Source organism: Lagopus leucura, unplaced genomic scaffold, assembly GCF_019238085.1.
Source record: "Lagopus leucura isolate 7727_CA_CO unplaced genomic scaffold, USGS_WTPT01 Super-Scaffold_100004, whole genome shotgun sequence".
Lineage (NCBI taxonomy): Eukaryota > Metazoa > Chordata > Aves > Galliformes > Phasianidae > Lagopus > Lagopus leucura.
In genome coordinates, this window is record NW_024962264.1 from 61,258,352 (window position 1) to 61,277,557 (window position 19,206).

Sequence of the window (19,206 nt, forward strand, 5' to 3'; positions counted from 1 at the left end):
GGTTCAAATACTGATCAGCAGTACCAAGGAAAAGTAGTTTTACATAAAACGAAAAACTATTAAAATCTAGAAATACCTGAATTGGATCTTTGAAATCCAGATTTTTCCTGATTACCTGCAGAAGGAGTTGGGGGTGGATAGTTGGCTTCCGTGGGTTTACTGATGTCTGACGGCTCTGGTGGCGGTGGTAGCAAAGTGCTGTTAGGGCTACTAATATCTCCTTCAGCAACAAGAGTCAAGTCTGCCACATTCTCATCGTCTATCATCTGTATGCCTTCAGCTTGTAATTCTCTTGACTGCCTTTTCCATATTGTTGCACTGTTCTCATGTGCATGTGGAATCGGAGACAATGCAGTATTAAAAGGAACACTGAAACTCTTCTGACTGTGGAGTGCTGTCAAAGCAGCTTTATGTTTATTTTCTGAATAAGCCATTTTCTTAACTGAATTTTCACTGTAGCTTTGTATGGGCTCCTGTTTTCCACTTGGTGATGTACATCCATCCTTTTCATCATTTTTTGAAACTTGCCTGCTGAGGCCTTTAGGGCCTATTGGAGTAGATGAGGATGGTTCTGGTCCAGTGGGTGGTAAACGAAGAAAGTCAGGAAGAATAAGGTCTTCTTTCCTTAGCAGTCCACGTTGGTCATCTGCTCTGTTACTTTGAGCTTTGGATATGAGTTCAAAAAATTCTATTGGGGAAAAACCCAAAATTGACAAGTTTTTGTCAGAAAGTGCAATGCCATTAAAACGTAAATTTTCAGAACATTTATTTTCCATGAAGATCTTCAATTCTTTCAATGCTGCCTTGAAATAAGATCCCGTGTTAATTAGGAACTTTTTCAATTGCAGCAATGTTCACTAGCATCTCTATAATTAAGACCATCAGGATTGCTATTGTAAGAGTTTCGCAGTTTGTAACAGCTGCAATTCACTGAGCCTTGAACACATCTTCTATTTTTATTTCCTATTTTACATGTTTAATAAATCTGTACACATACAGGTTTTTTTGTTGTTTTGTTTTTTCTTTTTCTTTCTAATTCTTTATACAAAACAAGGCTCTGTTCTTACTAACAATGGGTTCATGTTTTATGTTCTGGATGGTACTTTACCCATCTTAACTCAAAAATAGTCATGCCATTTGAAAGCTCAGATTCAGAATGTTGTAAACTTCTTTGTTATATTGAGTTTTTTCTCAGTTTAATAATATTTTATCACAGTTCAAATTCAGTTCATGGTGTAGTTTTAATCCAGGATGTTATCATCACAGAGCATGATCAGATGATGATTTAATTAATCCCATTTTACTCTGCAGTGCAGTGAATTGGTAGCATATAGGTAGTCAATAACCATGAAAAGAGCTATTAATAAGAATGATGGGGCAAGGATTTTTATAGAGTTTTTAACACAATTACAAGTGATTTACTGATCATGTCTTTACTGATGCCCAACGCTTTAATGTTTCTATATATAAATAACATCCATAGTAAAACATCATTGTTCTAGAAAGCCTCAAAACTTGGCAACAAGAAACTTATATGTCATAAGCTGAGAATCATAACACTCCTCAAAAAAGAAGCATTGCAACAATAGACAAACTCTTTGGTACTAATTATATAAAAATATGTAACTCTTAATATATAGGGTCTCTGCATATCCTATTTTTTTTTTTTTTTCAAGAAAAAAGCACTGAGATACAGAATATTAAAGATACTTAGAAATGCCATCTCCAACAGATGAATTAAAATCAACAGAAACACTGTTCAAAGCAAGAGCCATTACAAAAGAGAAGCACAGACTATTAGTGTTAATCTAGCATAATACAAAGTCACACATTTGCACCGGTACAACCTTATTGATAATCTAATCCTATTTGGCAGGCTTTGAAATGTATGTATAAAAATGATTTTTTTTTAAAACATGCTTTGTCAAATGCCATATAATCTCAACGTAGCCAAGATGGAAGCTTCAAAATGCTTCTTATTGCCAAAGTTTTGCAAAATGGCAGTATGCGTATTAAAACATGCAACATTTCTGAAAAGTGTCATACAAAAACATTCCTTTCTTAAATTTCAAACTTCATAAGACAGGGTTTGGATTGATTTGTTTTTTGGTTTTTTTTTTTTCCATTAAAAAAAAAAGTCTACAACATTGTGCAATATTTTCCAAACTTGGACAAATTTCACAAAATTCAAAATAAAATGTAAAAGCCTCGAATTCTGAAGTTTTCAAATTATGTTAATGTTTTACTCAGCCCTAGGAAGAAAAATGAAGATATTAAAATATTGAAAACAAATTAACAAAATAGTAAGCAACAGAAAATAATTTAAAATGCACTAATATTTTCTAATAACACTTATGCTAACAAACATCTATTTTACAGTAAAAGCATCAGTCGCATTTTTTTTCCATTCCAGTCAGTGGATATTTATTCACAGGTGAACATTCATTTGCTCTGTAACTATGCATAACCAGGCTTTGGATATGCATATTAGTTAACATTAGCAGTAAATACTAACATATAGGTTAAGTATATCCTCTGATGTATATATATTTTTTGCTACCCTAGGGCAGAGGGTGGTATGTCAACATATCTACTGCTACACCATTTTTATTCCTTTCACTCCCATCAACATCCTTCTCTTAAGAATTCAGTTCCAATGCCTTCAATAACACTTTTACTTATTTCTGCTTGTAACTATCTTTTCAGAGCAGTTACTGAATGTCAGCTAAGCTTCTGCTCTTACTCCACAGTCATCATCAGATTGTACTGCCCTTACTGTAACTGACCGAAGCAAAACATTTCAAAAACTGCTACCTGAGTAAGTTAGGGTCCACACAATTGTGCAGAACACCTTTCACTTCTACAGAATCTTATGTAAAGATGCACAGAAAGACAAGTTTCTACATACCTTGCAAAGTTGCAAGGGGCATCCAATGGGATATTCAGCTGCAACTGTGTAACCAATTTCTTTTCATTTTACTTGGAATTAGGCATCTTTCACTTCTGAAAATTCCACTCGGCATTTATGTCTATCTTTAGGTACTGCATAAACTATATCTGTTTTTTTATGTAGTCTTAAAATTTTACCCTCAGCTTCAAAAGCTTTATAATTCAAACAGTATCAAACAAAAATACAAAGCTCATGACAGATTTTCAAAATGCAGTATTAAACACACAATACTTTTTCCTACACAGACATAAAATTCTAATTTTTCCAAGATTATTTATGCCATTACATAAGCTATATAAAATTCACATACCCTCTGCTTCATCCAAATTTATTTTCTGACATTTTTTTTTCCCAATCTTTGCAATAGATTCTTCTCTCTTTGACAGCCGGACTTCCCTAGCATTTTTTCCATTTTCGCCTTTCATTTTGATAGAATTAGACTTTCCTAGAGTTCTTCCCTCTCCCTGTATTAGAAGGAAAGTTAAGGTATACTACTTACATTTAGGCTATATCATTATGTTCATAATACAGTCTAAGCAAACAAAAAGTTATTTTGAAAACACCACCACAATCAATGTCTTAGTTTAATCTTGATTACTGCAAAAACACATTTGCCTTAACGCTGGCCAAAAACATAAATCATATAACATTGTTTACTTTGAAAAAATCACATTACAGAAAGGACCTTTGAATTTCAGAGTGACTCAATAATTTTTAAGTACAGATAAACTTACGATGCCAAAATAAATAAATAATACAAATAGAGAAAGCTATTGGATTCATCATGAAGACAGAAGTTCTCACAGATAAATGCTATTGACAGTGGAAATATCCTAGATGAATTACAGCTATGCTCTATCTTGTTACACAATTTGGCTGATTCAAAATCATGGATAAATGCAACTTTCAGTATACAGTTCCAGAAGGAAACGAAAGATGAACTGAAGGACAAAAATCATTGCAGAAGACTTACAGTAGATACTTGATTTCTTGAAGCAGTTACAGTTGTACTCTGTTTTACGGATGCACCTTTTTGTTTATCTGTAAACACTAAACACAAACATTGCTTCTATAACTACAAATTAATAATTTCCCAAAGTAACAGTTAAGTGACAATGATGCACACAACAGACTTTTTGCTTTAAAATTTCACAAAGGTATACTCAGAAAATAGCTATCAGAGCTGATATCCCTGACACTTTCACTCTCAAAGCCTACAAGAACCTCCCTCTCATCTTCAATTTTTCCTTAAACTAGCAGTACTTTCAAAGTGTAAGGACTCTGAAGTTTCATTTACATTCTCCTAAATTTACTGTTAATTTAGAGGAAATAGGTTTCAAATCTCAGTTTCAAATTCAGTCTCTAATTCACAAATTTAGAAAATCCAATTGCAACAAGTTTTTAAAAATCATCAAAAAGAAAAGACCACTGAAAGGTCACATTCAATGTTCTCCAATTACTGCCCTTTGTCACTGTTAAATGCCACAAAATGAGCCAACTGCTAGGAGTGATCCTACTATAGCCTATGATTTCAGTTTTAATAACAGCTGGCAGCACACAGGATTACAATTTTATTTATAATCCCTGAATTAATTATCCTCGAGAGTATTTAGAATGATTTTTTTTTTTTTCAAAATGGCAATTGATTTTATATCCTAGAAAAATGACAAACCTGCTGTTCCTCAAAAATACCTTAAAATTTACTCTCGTAGGTCTTCTTCAAAGAGGATTTCTGTGCTAAGTCAATTCAATTTAGCCACGTGTAATTTCATTTCTAAAACTATATGTTCTACATCTGCGAAAACGTGTTCTAATGAAACTGCTTCTTTCCTCTCAAGGCCGCTTATATTAAGCTAGCATGTTAATTGTGCAAAAAAAAATTGTCAGCTGCTCTGAAGTTGATTAACATACATTTTTAAAATGCTTCTGTCCACAGAAATAACAAATCATATAATTATCTCCAAAACCAAAAGCTTTAGAACTGAGATATAGGCTCTGCTATTTCCTTATGCTGAGGAGGGGGCTTATCATAGCAGTACATACAGTTGATTCACAAACTGCATCTGTCTTACTCATACAAAATGATTATTTTTACTTAATTGGCAAATTCACAGAAGTTATTTGGCATTTTATTCTCATTAATAAGACTACGAACTATAACCTTAAATGTGTATGTGGAACTACTCAAGCATTACTTGTGCAAAATTTCTCATGGCAATGGTAAAGAGCCTGGTATAAACAGGTTTATTTATACTTCGATGTTTAAAAACGGTGTTCCTTTTTTTCTTAAGAAAAAAATACATGCTACATGTACATGTTACATATGTAAATCTAACCACATTTACCTTATCTTTGTGCCAACAGAAGAAACTAAGCAGGTACAGTTTACTGAATGACTTGACATCATAAATAAAAGCTTTATAGCACCTTACCTCTACCCTTTGTTGGCTCTTTTTCATCTAGAATAACCCGCTGACCATCCAGATTAGATATAGGGACACCAAGATCAAGTGGTTCCTGCTCACCACTCTAAAGTCGGATCACAGTTTGTATACAAAAGAGAAAAAGCTGTTTTCAGAGCAAATTTACACAGTTGGACTTTTTTAAAGAAAATGAGAAGTTTCTGTTTCACTGTAACTTCTGTAAGTCCTCCTCCCACCTTCTAGAAATGTTTATTTCATTTCTGTTCAGTTACTTTGATTACAGTGAGTTTAACTCATTTATGGTATTTGGGGACAAATAACAGACACAAGACACAAGAGACAAAAGAATCCAATGTATGAGCACATACAAATAATCCAGGACCATTACTGTGTATGTTTAGACAACCATTTTGTAGAGGAAATATGAGATCATTTTCTATTCTAAATTAAACATATTTTTGTAATTTTATGATTTCATTAAATGAAATTATCTTTATACCAAAGTGTTCTACAGATATTTGGAAAACATGGAGTTGTGCAGCCACTCCAGAAATGCCACAAAATGTAATTTCATTTCCTGATATTTCATTGTAACAGAATGCTAGGAAATGCTAGGCCAGTTTTTAGTAGTAGACAAGTGAAGTTAGTCTGCTTTTGCAGAAATATTCTCCATGTGGATTTGAAACAGCTTCCATGATTGCCAGGATAACGGGAATTCACAGGATAATAGCTTTAACTAATCTCAATCAAATTCCACTGGCTAACAAAGGGAAGAGTTGGGCTCTGGAAGAAAAGCTACGTTCAAGCTCTGCTATTTCAGATGCTAGATTTATTTTGAAGGAGAATATGAAAAGATGAAGACTAAAGCTTTGAGGTAGCTGGTATTAAGCATAATGGCTATGACTATTCTTCATTTTCCATATCAGTACTTAGTTCTGATTTTAATGATGTCTAATTATTAGGACAGAAAAAAAAATCAGGAACTATCACATACTCTTCTCCAGACAGAAAATATTATAGCTTGAATTACATCAAAAGATACTTACTAGTCTTGCCACAAGCTCATTAAGATTTAAACCATATTTTGCAACCACAGGCCTTAGGACCTCTGTTACTGGTTTGGTGGGTTTAGCCTTCAAACCAACTGATCGATTGATTGGAACTAGATCCAGCCTGAAACACACAATTGCCACAGTAGGTATGAATTATTCTAGTAAAGTGTTAAAAATATATAAAATCCAATAGACAGCAAAGTTGCACTAGTTTACAACTACTAAAATTTCCACTGTTACAGCTGCCAAAGCTGAATGATAGCATGAAGTACCCTAATGGCATGGTGATCCTCAGACCAACTAAACATGTGCCATGGCCCTTCCCTCTGACATTGCTCCAGTCATTATGGTCCAGTAGTGCTCCAAAGTAACTCCATGCCCACGCTGCAGCACTGGATGGAAGAAAAACATCTCTTCCCACTGTCAGAGTAACTCACAACATACTATTCCAAGTACCTCACGTAGTCCATTACTTGAGATGGGCTTGGACAAATTTTGTTCTTGTTGCTGTTCATATCAGCTTCAGCTTGAGCAGTTAAGACACTGAGATCATAAAGTATTCAGATGTCTCTAACACAGGCATCTAACTTCTGCTTACATCAAAGAGAGCACAGCAAACAATCGCCTTTTTCAGCTTTTAAAACTCATTTGGTACTGCTCTAGTCAGTTTGAAGTGGTCCAGTACCCATATTTCTCCCCACTGATCCTTACTGTGATTGCCCTTGCCTGAATTACCTCTTAGAAGTATCCTAATCTCACAATTGCTTGTAGGGAAAGCAGTTAAATAGCTCAAAAATTAAAGAACATCAGGGCTTAAACACAGGCACGACGTGGAACAGGGATTTGTGTGCACCCAGAGACTCCAACTAAAAACCTCTCTCCTACTTAATTTTCATTGCAATTCAAAGTAAAAATGGACTTACGCTTTTATTTAAACAGAAACTCATAGAATTAAGACTAGATATTTTTACAAGATTCAGAACAATTCTTTTAGACATTAACTGCTGTTCCAGTGCACAGGTAACCAGCAATATGCCTTAGTGCACTTACAAGTTGGGGCAGAAAATGCCAGAAAAAGTATTTTTGACTCTTACCGAAATAAAGTGCGTTTTTCTAAGCGTAGGTCCCGAGACTCCAGGATGCTACTGTCTTGGTGCAATACAAGTGGCTACAGAGCACGGGTCAGGAAAAGAAGAAAGAACAAATTAATTTTTAAACACGGAATATAAAACAGCTATTTCAAAAAAAGTTTAAAAAAGTTATCCAGAACACTTAGAAAATTACTAGCATAGGTTGCATGCATTCTAGTGGATATTAATTTAAAATAAGTTAAAAGATTAACGTGTATTGTGAGACCATGATCAAACTTCAGCTTCACTGTCATCAGCAGGTGCTTGGGAATTTGGTGTTTTAAAACAAGCTAAGATCCTTCAACTTAAACTATTATAAAGGATGATATGTTAGAAAATATGGGCAGTTAGCAGTCATTAGAAGATTTAAAAGAATAGGCACCTAACTATGTACGCATATCACTCTTCATCACTGTTATCACCTAGATTGATCATAATAATAAACTTAAAATAATAAGCATTTCAGATCCACAGCTTCTCCTGAATTGCAGACCCTTCTGTTGGAATAAAAGACATCACCTCCATTCAAGGTGAACTGCTGCCTTGGAAATTTTCCTCAGTATTAAAATTTGTACCTTAATTCCAGCATGAATTCATCTCCATAATTTTTTATTTTTTTTTTTTTCCCCCTTAATGGAGCTCAATCTGTATCACACATCTGTTTTAGTATGTGAATATTTCTACACGCCAACCCTTCCCCCTGGACAAACTACATGGCCTAGACATCTAAATTAACCTATTACTATGAGGAAACTATTATAAACTCTTTTGCTTTCTCTAATGTGGATACCACAACCAAAGTTACTCCAACTGCAGTTTCACTAAATTCTCCTACTACCAACTAAAATTGGCAATGTAAAGCTATAGGGAGAATCAGGAAATATGTATTACTATTGAGAGAACAGAGCTTCTTATGAATAACTATGAAAAAAGCAAGCACAAAAATATGCTGTACCTTATCACCTCCAACTAAAAAAAGGTCCACTGCAGCTATGTTAATGCCATGCTTCTCACAGAGTCCAGACAGCACCTCTTTGATAGAGAATCCAGATTTAACAGCCATTTTGCTGGATGAACCATCTGGAAGGTTTACACAGCAGTACTTGGGGGATTTCTCTTTATCTGGTACAAATGCAGGCAGTCTGGAGGCTTCAGACTTGACAAGAACAAGAAAGAGAAGTCAATGCCCAATGGAAAAACTGGGAATACGTATAAGCTTTCAGATTCTCTATGAATCAAACCAACTCAAGTCCATACTTTTAAGTATGTTTTGAAATCCTCCGGAATATCGTAATATCAAATGAATGTACATCATGAAAGAAAAAAACATCAGATGACAATGTCACAGCACAAACCTTAATTTGAGAACAGACAATGTTGTAGACTGCTGAGTGTGTAAAACAGATTACAGGATTCTGGTGGTACAGAGAACAACTCTTAATCAAAGAAGTGTAATAACAAAACCAAACCTTAGATTCCTAATAGTTAAGTGTCTATACACAAGAATCATCCACTGAGGTAATAATTACCATTGGCACATTATGAATCAACACTTAAGTGACAAGAATACCTACAAGCACCAGGTTCCTCAAAAAAAAATCTCCTTTTCCTCCACAATCATCTGAATGCTATATATACAAATGCAGCATATTTAAATATTTTTTTAAAATCACTTAATGGTCAATTTTTTTTTTTTTTAATTAAAAAGGGGAAGGAAGTGCAACGTTACAGGTGAAGGGAAAAGGACATAGCATAAACCATTATCCTACAGTAACAGGAGAACAATAATAGTATCACATAATATCAGAAGCATATCTGAAAATTTAACAAAAAGCCCACTTATATACTTAAAAACACAGGATCACAGAATGGCCAGGGTTGGAAAGGACCTCAAGGATCATGAATCTCCAACCCCCCTGCCACATGCAGAGCCACCAACCTCCCCATTTAATGCTAGACCAGGCTGCCCAGGGCCCCATCCAATCTGGCCTTGAACTCCTCCAGGCACGGGGCATCCACAACCTCTCTGGGCAGCCTGTTCCAGCGCCTCACCACTCTCTCTGTAAAGAACTTTAAAAAAACACTACAGAAATACCATTTTCAGCATTCTCTTAGGCTATTCATTATGCTTTTCCTGCTTTTTTTCTTGCCTCTTCCCATCCAAATCTCAATAACTTTGTAACTTAATCAGCTGGAGTAGGAAAGAAAAAAAGGGGGTGTTGTTCACAGCAGATGGGGCTTTCTGTTTTTTAAACTAGTACTTCTCTGCAATAGAAATAAACATAACTTTGCCATGCGTAGGCAAAATTACAGTTGTTATAATCCAGTCCATATAGCAGTTTAGAATCTATTTATCACGGTTATCAAAAACCTTTTCAAAATCCTTTTTTTTTTCTTTTTAAAATTATTTCTCCATCTCAACCTAGGTGAAATAAAATTAAAATTATAAAATTATGTTCTATTGTTAAATGTTGCATTTTATTCCTTTCACACTGCGAACGTAGAATTTGATGGTTAGAAAGCAGTGTCTTCATTGATTATTTCCATACATACTAACACAGAAAGGGTTTAAAATCAAATTCCCTACCTCTTTTCTCACATTAAAGGCGCAGAGTTAAGTCATGATGACAAGAAGAAAAACACACAACTTTAAGAATATAAAAATAAAAGAGGAACAACAGACACACTGGTATCAACACTGGTTAAATGGAGGAAAACTCTGCATCATTCAAGGATGCTTTCCCTAAGTATTACTTCAAGCAAATTACTTCACACATCTTAGAAAATTAACAATTCACTGTTTTCCCTGTTTCCCACTTTATTTTTAAAAGCCAGCCATTACCAAGTCAAGACTAGCTGTTGAAGACATGGAGCCTTGGGATTCCCGCCTGTATGATAATCCATTGGACTGAATAGAATCTGTTCATGGGAAGAATAAACAATCAGTAAAAATGTTTATTTTTATTACTTGTTACAATACTGAAAAATTGTTGTAGAACATTAGCTTCTGGTGTCAGAGAAATCGCTTTTTCACTACATGAAAAAAAAAAGTATTCATACTATAAATGAAACAATATTTGGTTGAGTTATGTAACCCCTGAACAGCCTGATTTGTTTTTGTATTCATTTTTTTTTATTCCTGAGATATTTTTTAAAAGCCTATTATTCTTAAAACTTTAAAATTAGTTTACCTTCCCACATATTTTGAGGGGCTATAAATGCGTTTTTAGACTGTAGGCTTAGTGTCAGAAAAACTAAGATCTTGGGACAGTCTCTTTAAGAAGTCTATAATCTTAGGAAATACCTCTCATAAGTTTTCGTATGTGAGTATAGTAAGAACACAACTACTCAAAATTATCTCATGGGACCAGAGCTTTACTAGAAAATAGACAAGAAGAATCCACAGACATCACGTTCTCTAAATCTGGTACTTCAATGAAATTTTGAGTTAATCCAGCACATTCAGCTCTCCCTCTGGAGGCCATGTACTGGTGCATTCAGAGTAGAAGTCTTCCCTAAACTCTTGGAAACAGTTTAGTAACAAAACAACAGATTACAATGGTTTTCACAGCTCTGACTCTTCTTCCTTCGTTTTTGTCAGGAAAGAACTAAACATGGAAAGTCATTTCCTAATAGGAAGCGTGAGTAGGGTGTTCAAAAGCATATGTGCTTCTGTGGTAATGAAAGAATGAATGCTAGGTCAATGTTGAAGGAATTTTTAAATATCTAGCTAAGCACTACTTGTATGTACAGCTCCTGAACTTCTCTGCAAAGAGCTGAAATTATCTTACTAAAAAAAATAGTAGCTCTCTGCTAGAAAAAGCAATCAGCAGCACAAAGAAGAGCAGAGTGTACTGTAAGGCAGACAACTGTCTCTTAGAAGTAAATAAGAGAAGGTTAAATATTTTCATACTTTTATTTATTTTTATACCTGCTTTTTTATGAATTTCACAGTAATAGTAACCACCCTTTGGCCTTCTGATTAAACAGCATCTTTTCCCTCTGTCACACCTACAGACGTGCTAAGTGAACTCAGTATGAGAATTACATCTACTGCTGAAACAACTATGCAACAATGTAAAACGTGAACACTCACCATTTTGATAATCACCATTTTCCTTTCTCTTCTGTGATTTTCCCAAACTCTTACTTCTTGACCATGAGAAAAATGTCCCCCTTTTTTTCTTCTCAGTATCCTCCTCTCCTGACTCTTCATTTAAGGATCTTCCTGACTTTGATTTACCACTTAGCTATCACCAAAAGACAATTAAATTATTGGCTGGAACACAACTATAAGCATGTCATCTAAAATAACCCTTCCTACATTTCTTCCTGATGGTCAGGTTAACCATCACCTCTACTGACTTAATAATTATGAAACAAAAAGAAGGAAATAGACAATGGGTATGAACTGCTATGCAAGGACTATTATTGACAGTAAGCCATTTAGAGCTCCTGTAAATATGAAAGAATTCTCCACAGCTTACCATTAACTGTGGAGAAGCCTTCAGCCCTATTTTTATAAGAAGGAATTTCCCTTTAAATATTTCAGAGATTTTTCCTGGACTAAGCTGAAACATGAACTGCACTTAAAAATAATGGCAATTTGCTGTTTTATATTTACGTGTACAATCAAACTATTTATTAGTGCTGAAGAATACAGGAATAATTGCTATTAAGCTAAAACTGTTTTTAACAAGCTACTACTCTTGTTAGATTATTAGACTACTCCTTAAAGCACTACTTTTAAAGGTTCCTCATAGAAATACATAAAAGCAGATGGGCTAACATGTAGAGATTGACACGAAAAATGCTAAGTTATAATTTACCCATACAGTTATGTAATACTACGGTGGCATCATCTTGATGAAGAAGATAAACTCTAATGTTAGGAGATCAGTAAGAGAATGTGTCCAATTTTTAAGCAAATGCACCTGCTTTACACAGAATCATCTTTTGGTATAAGAAATTCAAAGCCCATCTTCCACAAAAATGAGCTAAGCTAGGTTAAGATTTCTCAATTTCTGATTGTGCTCTCAGCAAAAGCTAAAATATCTTAATTCCAATAATCTATCAAAATAAGTCTCTCAACTGACGTATGACAATAATCCTAAATTTTTATTTGTAAATAAATTATAAATATATAATTATATTATAAATTAAATTATATAATAATATAGATTTCAAATTCTAATCAAGAATTCAACAGCTAAAAATCTGAATCAATGTTAAGGATTAAAACAAAGTGTTTTCCTGAATAGGTAAACATTCTGTAAATTTAATATTTGCCAGCATCATTAGGCAAACATTCTACTTGGTTTTTATGTATTGTCTTTCAACTTTTTAAAGAACTTGAAAAACAGTATTTAAGAGCATTTAGATTTCAGATAACAACAAAATCAAAAGTAACCTTTTTTGGTGTTGAGATATTGGACTTCTCTGAACTAATACTGTGTTTAGAAGTGGGGCTGCTGGGAACACGCTGCGGATCAGGAAGAGTCCGACCTTCAACTTCGGCTAGGATGCATTCTTGGTAAAGGGGGGATTTGAGAAAGCGAGTATAGCTATCAAACTTCATCAAGTTAAAAATCTGAAAGTGAAATACAACAGATAACAGTTAGGCAAGCTTAAATTGCACATGAAGAAAAGATGCTATTTCAGCCAACTTCCACAAAGCTCAGCACATGAACATAGCAGAAGGCACGATTTTGCTTATGCCTGGTTAAGTACATTGTCCCAAATTAAAAAGAAGTACAATTTGACACATTAAGTACAGGTTCAGACAGATGCCTATTTCCTGACAACACCGACCTCATATCTTATCTGACACTGTATTTATGTCTGCACAGTCTATGCAAAGAACACAGCAAGTAGCTACTTGAAATATTTTCAAGAGATATTACATCAGTTCTATAAATTACTTAGTACTTGTTAAATTATACAAGTGCATTTTAAGGCAGCTGTGAATGAGAAAAGTATTTATGGTCTAAGACTCAGAAAAATGATATATTGCAGTATAAAATAGTAGCCAATTACAAAATTTACACATTCACTATTGACACAGGAAGGAGCAAAGAGCTCTTTATAGGATCCTTAACATAATGTTTATAGGCCAATCATAAGAAACAAAGTATCAGCGACTTTGGAGGATCCAAAAGTCAATGTAGCATAAATAAGACTTAGTAAAAGAACAAGTTACAGAAGATGGCTGTTCTGAGTACAATTAACACACACCTGTACACCAGGAGGAAACATCTGAGGCTAATTTAGGCAAAGCTAAATTTATGCAAGGAAAGGAAAAGTTTTTTTTAATCAACTGCTAAGCTATTTGGATTTTTTTACTCTATTTTTGCAAACCTACAGTTTTAAGTCAATTCATATTCTACCTCTGCATCTTCTCTCATGATTAAACTAACTACACATGATCTGAAAATCCAGTATGAATAGCTCTTCTTTTGACATGACTGATTTCCTACAAGAGAAGAATGGTATGCTGGCTATGGCATTCCCAATAGTCTATATAGAAGTCCATCATTAAGCCACAATGGGCCTCACTGTAGGCAGAAAGCATTTTTCAGACTGAGACAACCTTCTCAACAAGCCTCAGCTCAAAGCTTTACTGCGAAACAGCAAGATAGAGCAGAAAGAATTTGATGCTGCAGTGTCACAGAAACCTAATGCAATCTGTATGCTGGCTTCCAACTTCTGTTCTCACCTTCCTTCATACATTTCCATTCTGTCTTAGGTGTTACCTGTTGTCTCTATTGGACCCTCTAACCAATTGCTTTCATATGGAAAAAATACCACTGTAGGGTTAGTTTTAACAGTTTAATGTGCTTAATGTGTGAAATAGCTGAACACAAAGCCTAATGAGCCCTCAGTGCAGTGTCAAAGAGACAATACAGTGTCAGTGACCCTTCCCAATTGACAAACTGCTCACAGAGGGAAACCCCTCTATGAAAAACACAATCCACAGTTGCACTGGTAAAATGCAAAAAGGCAGCATATCATCTTCAAGGCAAGGCTCAACAAATGGTGTGGTACACACAACACACACAGCTGCAGAAACAGTGAGTTCTGTTGAACTCAAAGAATATTACTGCTGTATATTACACAAAATTAAAGACAAGTAATTATAAGTATTAAAACGCTTCAATCTCATGGACTCACAGATACACTGTTGATACAAGGTTATCAGGGAAAAATGGAAACAGCCTGCATACTCCATATAAGCAGATAAACATAGGATATTATTTTGCAATGCAGCTAAAATCTTGAACTTTAATAGTCTGAGTAATGACTGTATTTATTCATCTAGGCCTGATCATCTGCCCTGTGCTATGTTGCTATATCACATTACAGCACCAATTTCCCACACTTAGCATTATCATCATTTACACATGTTAGTGATTTTTGTTTACACATGTTAGTGATTTTTGCTTATTTAGAAACACGTAATAGATATTTCTTCTTCTTGCGAAACTATGAAGAGAATTTTCAGAACTCCACTACAATTCTACCAGTAACACTCTATTCCACAGCATCATGTAATGCTTGTCAGATCACACAAATCAACACCTTTACACTTTATGCTCAGGACTGGAATTCCAGCAGTCTTGTGATAACACAAATGCAGAGCATTCTCAATATTAATGTGGCATCACTATTGTGAGCTGAACATTGAAAGTCAGTGGGTGTGTTGCACAAACTAGTCATACATCCAAATCTCCGTTCTCAAAGTCATAGCAGCCACCAGGACCACAAAACTTACTTAATGAAACCAAGATACAAAGTCAAGCTTGGCAGTCCATTACCCAGCACCTAGCTCAGCTGGGTAGCACATCTGTAACTTGTTTGGCACACCTAGCAGCAAGGCTGCTCAATTAAATTGAAGTAATTCTCACCCTGTTTACATTATCTGCCAGTGAGATGAACAGGTACGAGGGATGTGAAAACTACAGATGCACTGTCAATTTAGAGAAGCAGGACAAGTCCAGGCAGGCCGCATGGCTGGGATCAGACCCACAGCTAGTAGCCTCATACTAGCATTTCCATCCACCTCCAACTTGAGGACACAGCATTTTCATTGCACAAGGAAAACCTGCATCAGCCCAGCCACCACACTCACAAGAACACCTTCTGTTCCACCCATAAAATGGGAAATGAAGAAGAGGTCCGCAAAGCCAAGATGAGGAGTGCACGATAAAGCGTCTGAGATCACGGCTGGCAACTCTCACAGAAGTCTCAGACCTTGGTAGGTGAATAGGGAGTGGTTGTACATTTCCTTATATGATAGAAGCTGCCAATGAAGCAGTTACAACCTACCCTTCTATCTCCACTTTGCAGATAGAGGAACTTAATACACCCATCTGCTCTTAAATCCAAAAGCATGAAATCCAACGTTGCACTCAGAACAAGACTGTGATTTGCTCAATTTATCCAGTAAAAGCAACCTCCTTGATTCCTACATACCATGATCTCATGATTATTTCTAATGCTAAATTGTTAGGGTGGGGACTTTGAATTACTTGGAGAAAAGAAAAGGAGAAACTCAAGTTCTGCAGAAAATGTAAAATATATCCTGTTGTTACATAACTGTTCTGAACATCAAGAATTATTTAAAATGCATCCACTTCAGAGGTCTTCAGTTTGAACATCAACATTTTAACAAGCTCTTTGACAGTTCTATTAAAGCAAAAGGGAATGACTCCTTCAGTAAAACAGAGCATATTTTACAAACCACTTTAACCAAAATTACATTCTGTTTCTGTACACAACTGTCCGCTACAGAAAAAGAATTAGCAACCAGATGCAAACACAATATGCAGTGGTATTTCATCACATGGTACTACTTCCTTGTGCTAAATCTTCATTTCAATTATATTTTTCAGATCTAAATAATGGCAATTTCCTATATAATTGCATATGCACAGAAATAGTCAAGAAGCGTTCCTTTATGCAGCCTTTTACTATACTGCTAACAGAATGTCTATCATCTTGATCTCTTTTTTATAGGTATTAAGATATTCAGCATGAAAAAATAGTTTTAGACATTTCCCAGGATTTCACATGAAAAGATAACAGACATAAGTGTACAAAAGTTCTGCTTTCTGTAGTTACCTGAAGTTGCTGTTCCTTGAACATATCTGGATGTGGAGAATTGAGAATATCATCTGCCAGCTGCGCCTGGCTATCAATATTAACAGGGGTTGTAGCTTTGCTACACAAAAATTTACTGAAGATCTCCCGAGCTCTGTAAGAAAGCTGCAGAAAACAAATATCTTCCATATGAATTTTTATACAATTTTGCAAATGCTTCTTTATACAGCTGGTTTTTACACTGATATATTCTGTTCTAAAGAGAGCCATTCCACTTTCATAAAGTATATAAACATTTTTCATTTAGCAGCTTTTGTTAGCTTTATTCAGATAATTTTTTTCCTTTAAAATTACAAGTGCTCATCAAGTATTTCTTAAGCAGTAAAAGCTGCCAACAAAATAAAATTTAGACTCTGAAAATAACAAGAGTGCTATATTAAGAAGAATCTGCTATTTTAAGAAGAATATTAACTGCTATTTTAAGAACACGCTATCTGTTCTAAAGGTTTCTAGAATTTCTAGAAGTCAGAAAAATGTATATATACATTTAATACTCACTGCTAAAAAATATTAATGCTCTATTTTTATCCTGTTTACTGTGAAACACATTCTGGAAATAATGAAAAAGCCACATTAATCTCAGCTTAGAAAAAAAATGCAAGACAGAAGAAAGTCTGAAGGGGGAAAAAAAATTGATGTCCAAGCAAATGCAAAGGGGTACTGGGAATCCATTTCCACAGTGTAAACACATTTTAGACACCTTGTCTTGGCAAGTATAGACAGTCCAGCTGAAGGAGTACAACACAGGCTAATTTTCACTTGTCGTCACGTTAACTTTTTGTGCACTACTTTGCACTGGGTTAGCCAGTTTTCAGTATCCAAAATACTTCAGCCCATTCTTACAGCTACCTCTGAACTCTACTGAAGCCTAAATACACCCAACATCTCAAACTTGGGACAGTACTCTTAGGAGACTGAGGCTTCAACACCATTTTAGTGAAATCATAGTGCAAAGATCAAGCATAATTCTAATAATTTTAATAATATTGAAGAAATATCAGTTTCTAGCAAACAACACCATGTACTGAAACACAGCACTGATTTACCTCTTTTTTATCATGTGCGGGTACATGATTAAAATATTCACAAGCCTGCCAAAATAAAATATTTTCTTCACTAAATTCCTTCCGGAGAAATTCCTAGGGAGAAAAATAAACAAATAATTAAGTGCATCATAAAAAAAGAAGTTACCTGCAGTTTTGGACAATGCTAACAATTCAGTATAACAGTCCAGTTATCTTTCAAAGCAAAAAATCAATGCACGTCCAACATGTGCCTAGCACTTTTCCTCTCTCATTCCTTTCTAAATGTACACAGTTGAGAATAACACATCAAGTTACAATCAAGTTGTTTCCACATACAAAGATGAAGCTTGAAATTTCACATTAAGTACCATCTACACAAGTGAATAAACTTTTGAGAACCATTTTAATATTTTAAAACAACTGCTTTAAAATACATTGTAAATCCCATGCCTTTAACTGTGGTTCTGACAGTATAATAGGACAGATAATTATCAAACTGTGTACATAATCAATTCTGTATTCATTATAACAACTTTGTGTATCACATGGTTGCTATATAAATCTTTCATCATTTATGTGGCCAGATGGGTTCTCCTTAGAAAAGACAGTCTTAGAAAGAAAGAAAAAAAAGTCTCCCACTACAACAAACCCTAATCAGTACATTTATGTTATAGCATCCAAAGGTCCAAATAAGGACTGGGATCCCATTCAATTCAAAAAATGTACAAACACGAGCTGTCCCTGATTCAAACCTGTATAGCTCAATTCTGTGTCAGCATATGTTTCTTGAGAGTATTTTACTTGGTAGGAAAAAAAAGGGTAAAAAAGCTTAAAAAATTAACTTGGTTGTCTGAAAATCACCCAGTTTGTTTATGCATTAAAGATTTAAGCATCAGTGTTCAAATGAAATTTTTAAGTTAGTCTTTTTAAGATTCAGGGCATCCAACTGTGGGAAAACAACTGAGGCAGACCATAATACAAGGAATCTAAATCCACTAGCAGCTTATCAGTTTAAACCAGAAGGTCCTGTAATAGCTGATCTGAGACAAAGAAAAAAAAATTCCAGAGAGAGTAGTCAGGAGACTTTGCTGCATTTTACATGTAATTACAGATTGGACGAGAAACAAATGAGTGAGCAGGAACTACAACCCAGCTGCCTACTTCCCCATTCACTGCCTTCACTACAGATCTTGCAGTGAATCTCCTGCTTGCTTTCTTTTTGGCTACATAACATTGGCACAGCTGGCTACAAAACAATTAGGAAGACTGAATGGTGCCACACTTGGAACAGTATGTAGCTGTCAAATGGCTGGGAAGCTGGAGACTTTGGTTTGAACCACTTGAGGAGGGAACCACAATCAATTCTTTCACTTCCTCGAGGACTGCTCTCATCAACAGACTATTATGCAAAATGTGAGTATTTGCAAAACATGCAAAATCTCTCCTTAGCAGGTAATTCCTGCTCTG

General features: G+C 35.0%; 1 protein-coding gene across 2 annotated transcripts in view; it reads right to left on the reverse strand.

Annotated features, from left to right (window-relative positions):
* Window positions 1-19,206, reverse strand: part of RGS12 (regulator of G protein signaling 12) — an 86,268-nt gene that overhangs the window by 16,179 nt on the left and 50,883 nt on the right. The window contains exons 6-17 of one of the 2 annotated variants that reach the window (XM_042871263.1): window positions 17,761-17,853; window positions 16,676-16,819; window positions 12,966-13,145; window positions 11,652-11,805; window positions 10,398-10,474; window positions 8,511-8,711; window positions 7,520-7,593; window positions 6,420-6,546; window positions 5,383-5,479; window positions 3,924-4,000; window positions 3,261-3,414; window positions 77-688 (exon numbers count right to left, since the gene is read on the reverse strand). In XM_042871263.1, coding sequence (XP_042727197.1) covers window positions 77-688; window positions 3,261-3,414; window positions 3,924-4,000; window positions 5,383-5,479; window positions 6,420-6,546; window positions 7,520-7,593; window positions 8,511-8,711; window positions 10,398-10,474; window positions 11,652-11,805; window positions 12,966-13,145; window positions 16,676-16,819; window positions 17,761-17,853 — 1,990 coding nt within the window. Of the gene's footprint in view, window positions 1-76; window positions 689-2,155; window positions 2,253-3,260; window positions 3,415-3,923; window positions 4,001-5,382; window positions 5,480-6,419; window positions 6,547-7,519; window positions 7,594-8,510; window positions 8,712-10,397; window positions 10,475-11,651; window positions 11,806-12,965; window positions 13,146-16,675; window positions 16,820-17,760; window positions 17,854-19,206 lie in introns of those variants that run through there. The other variant, XM_042871264.1, reaches the window with a different exon arrangement.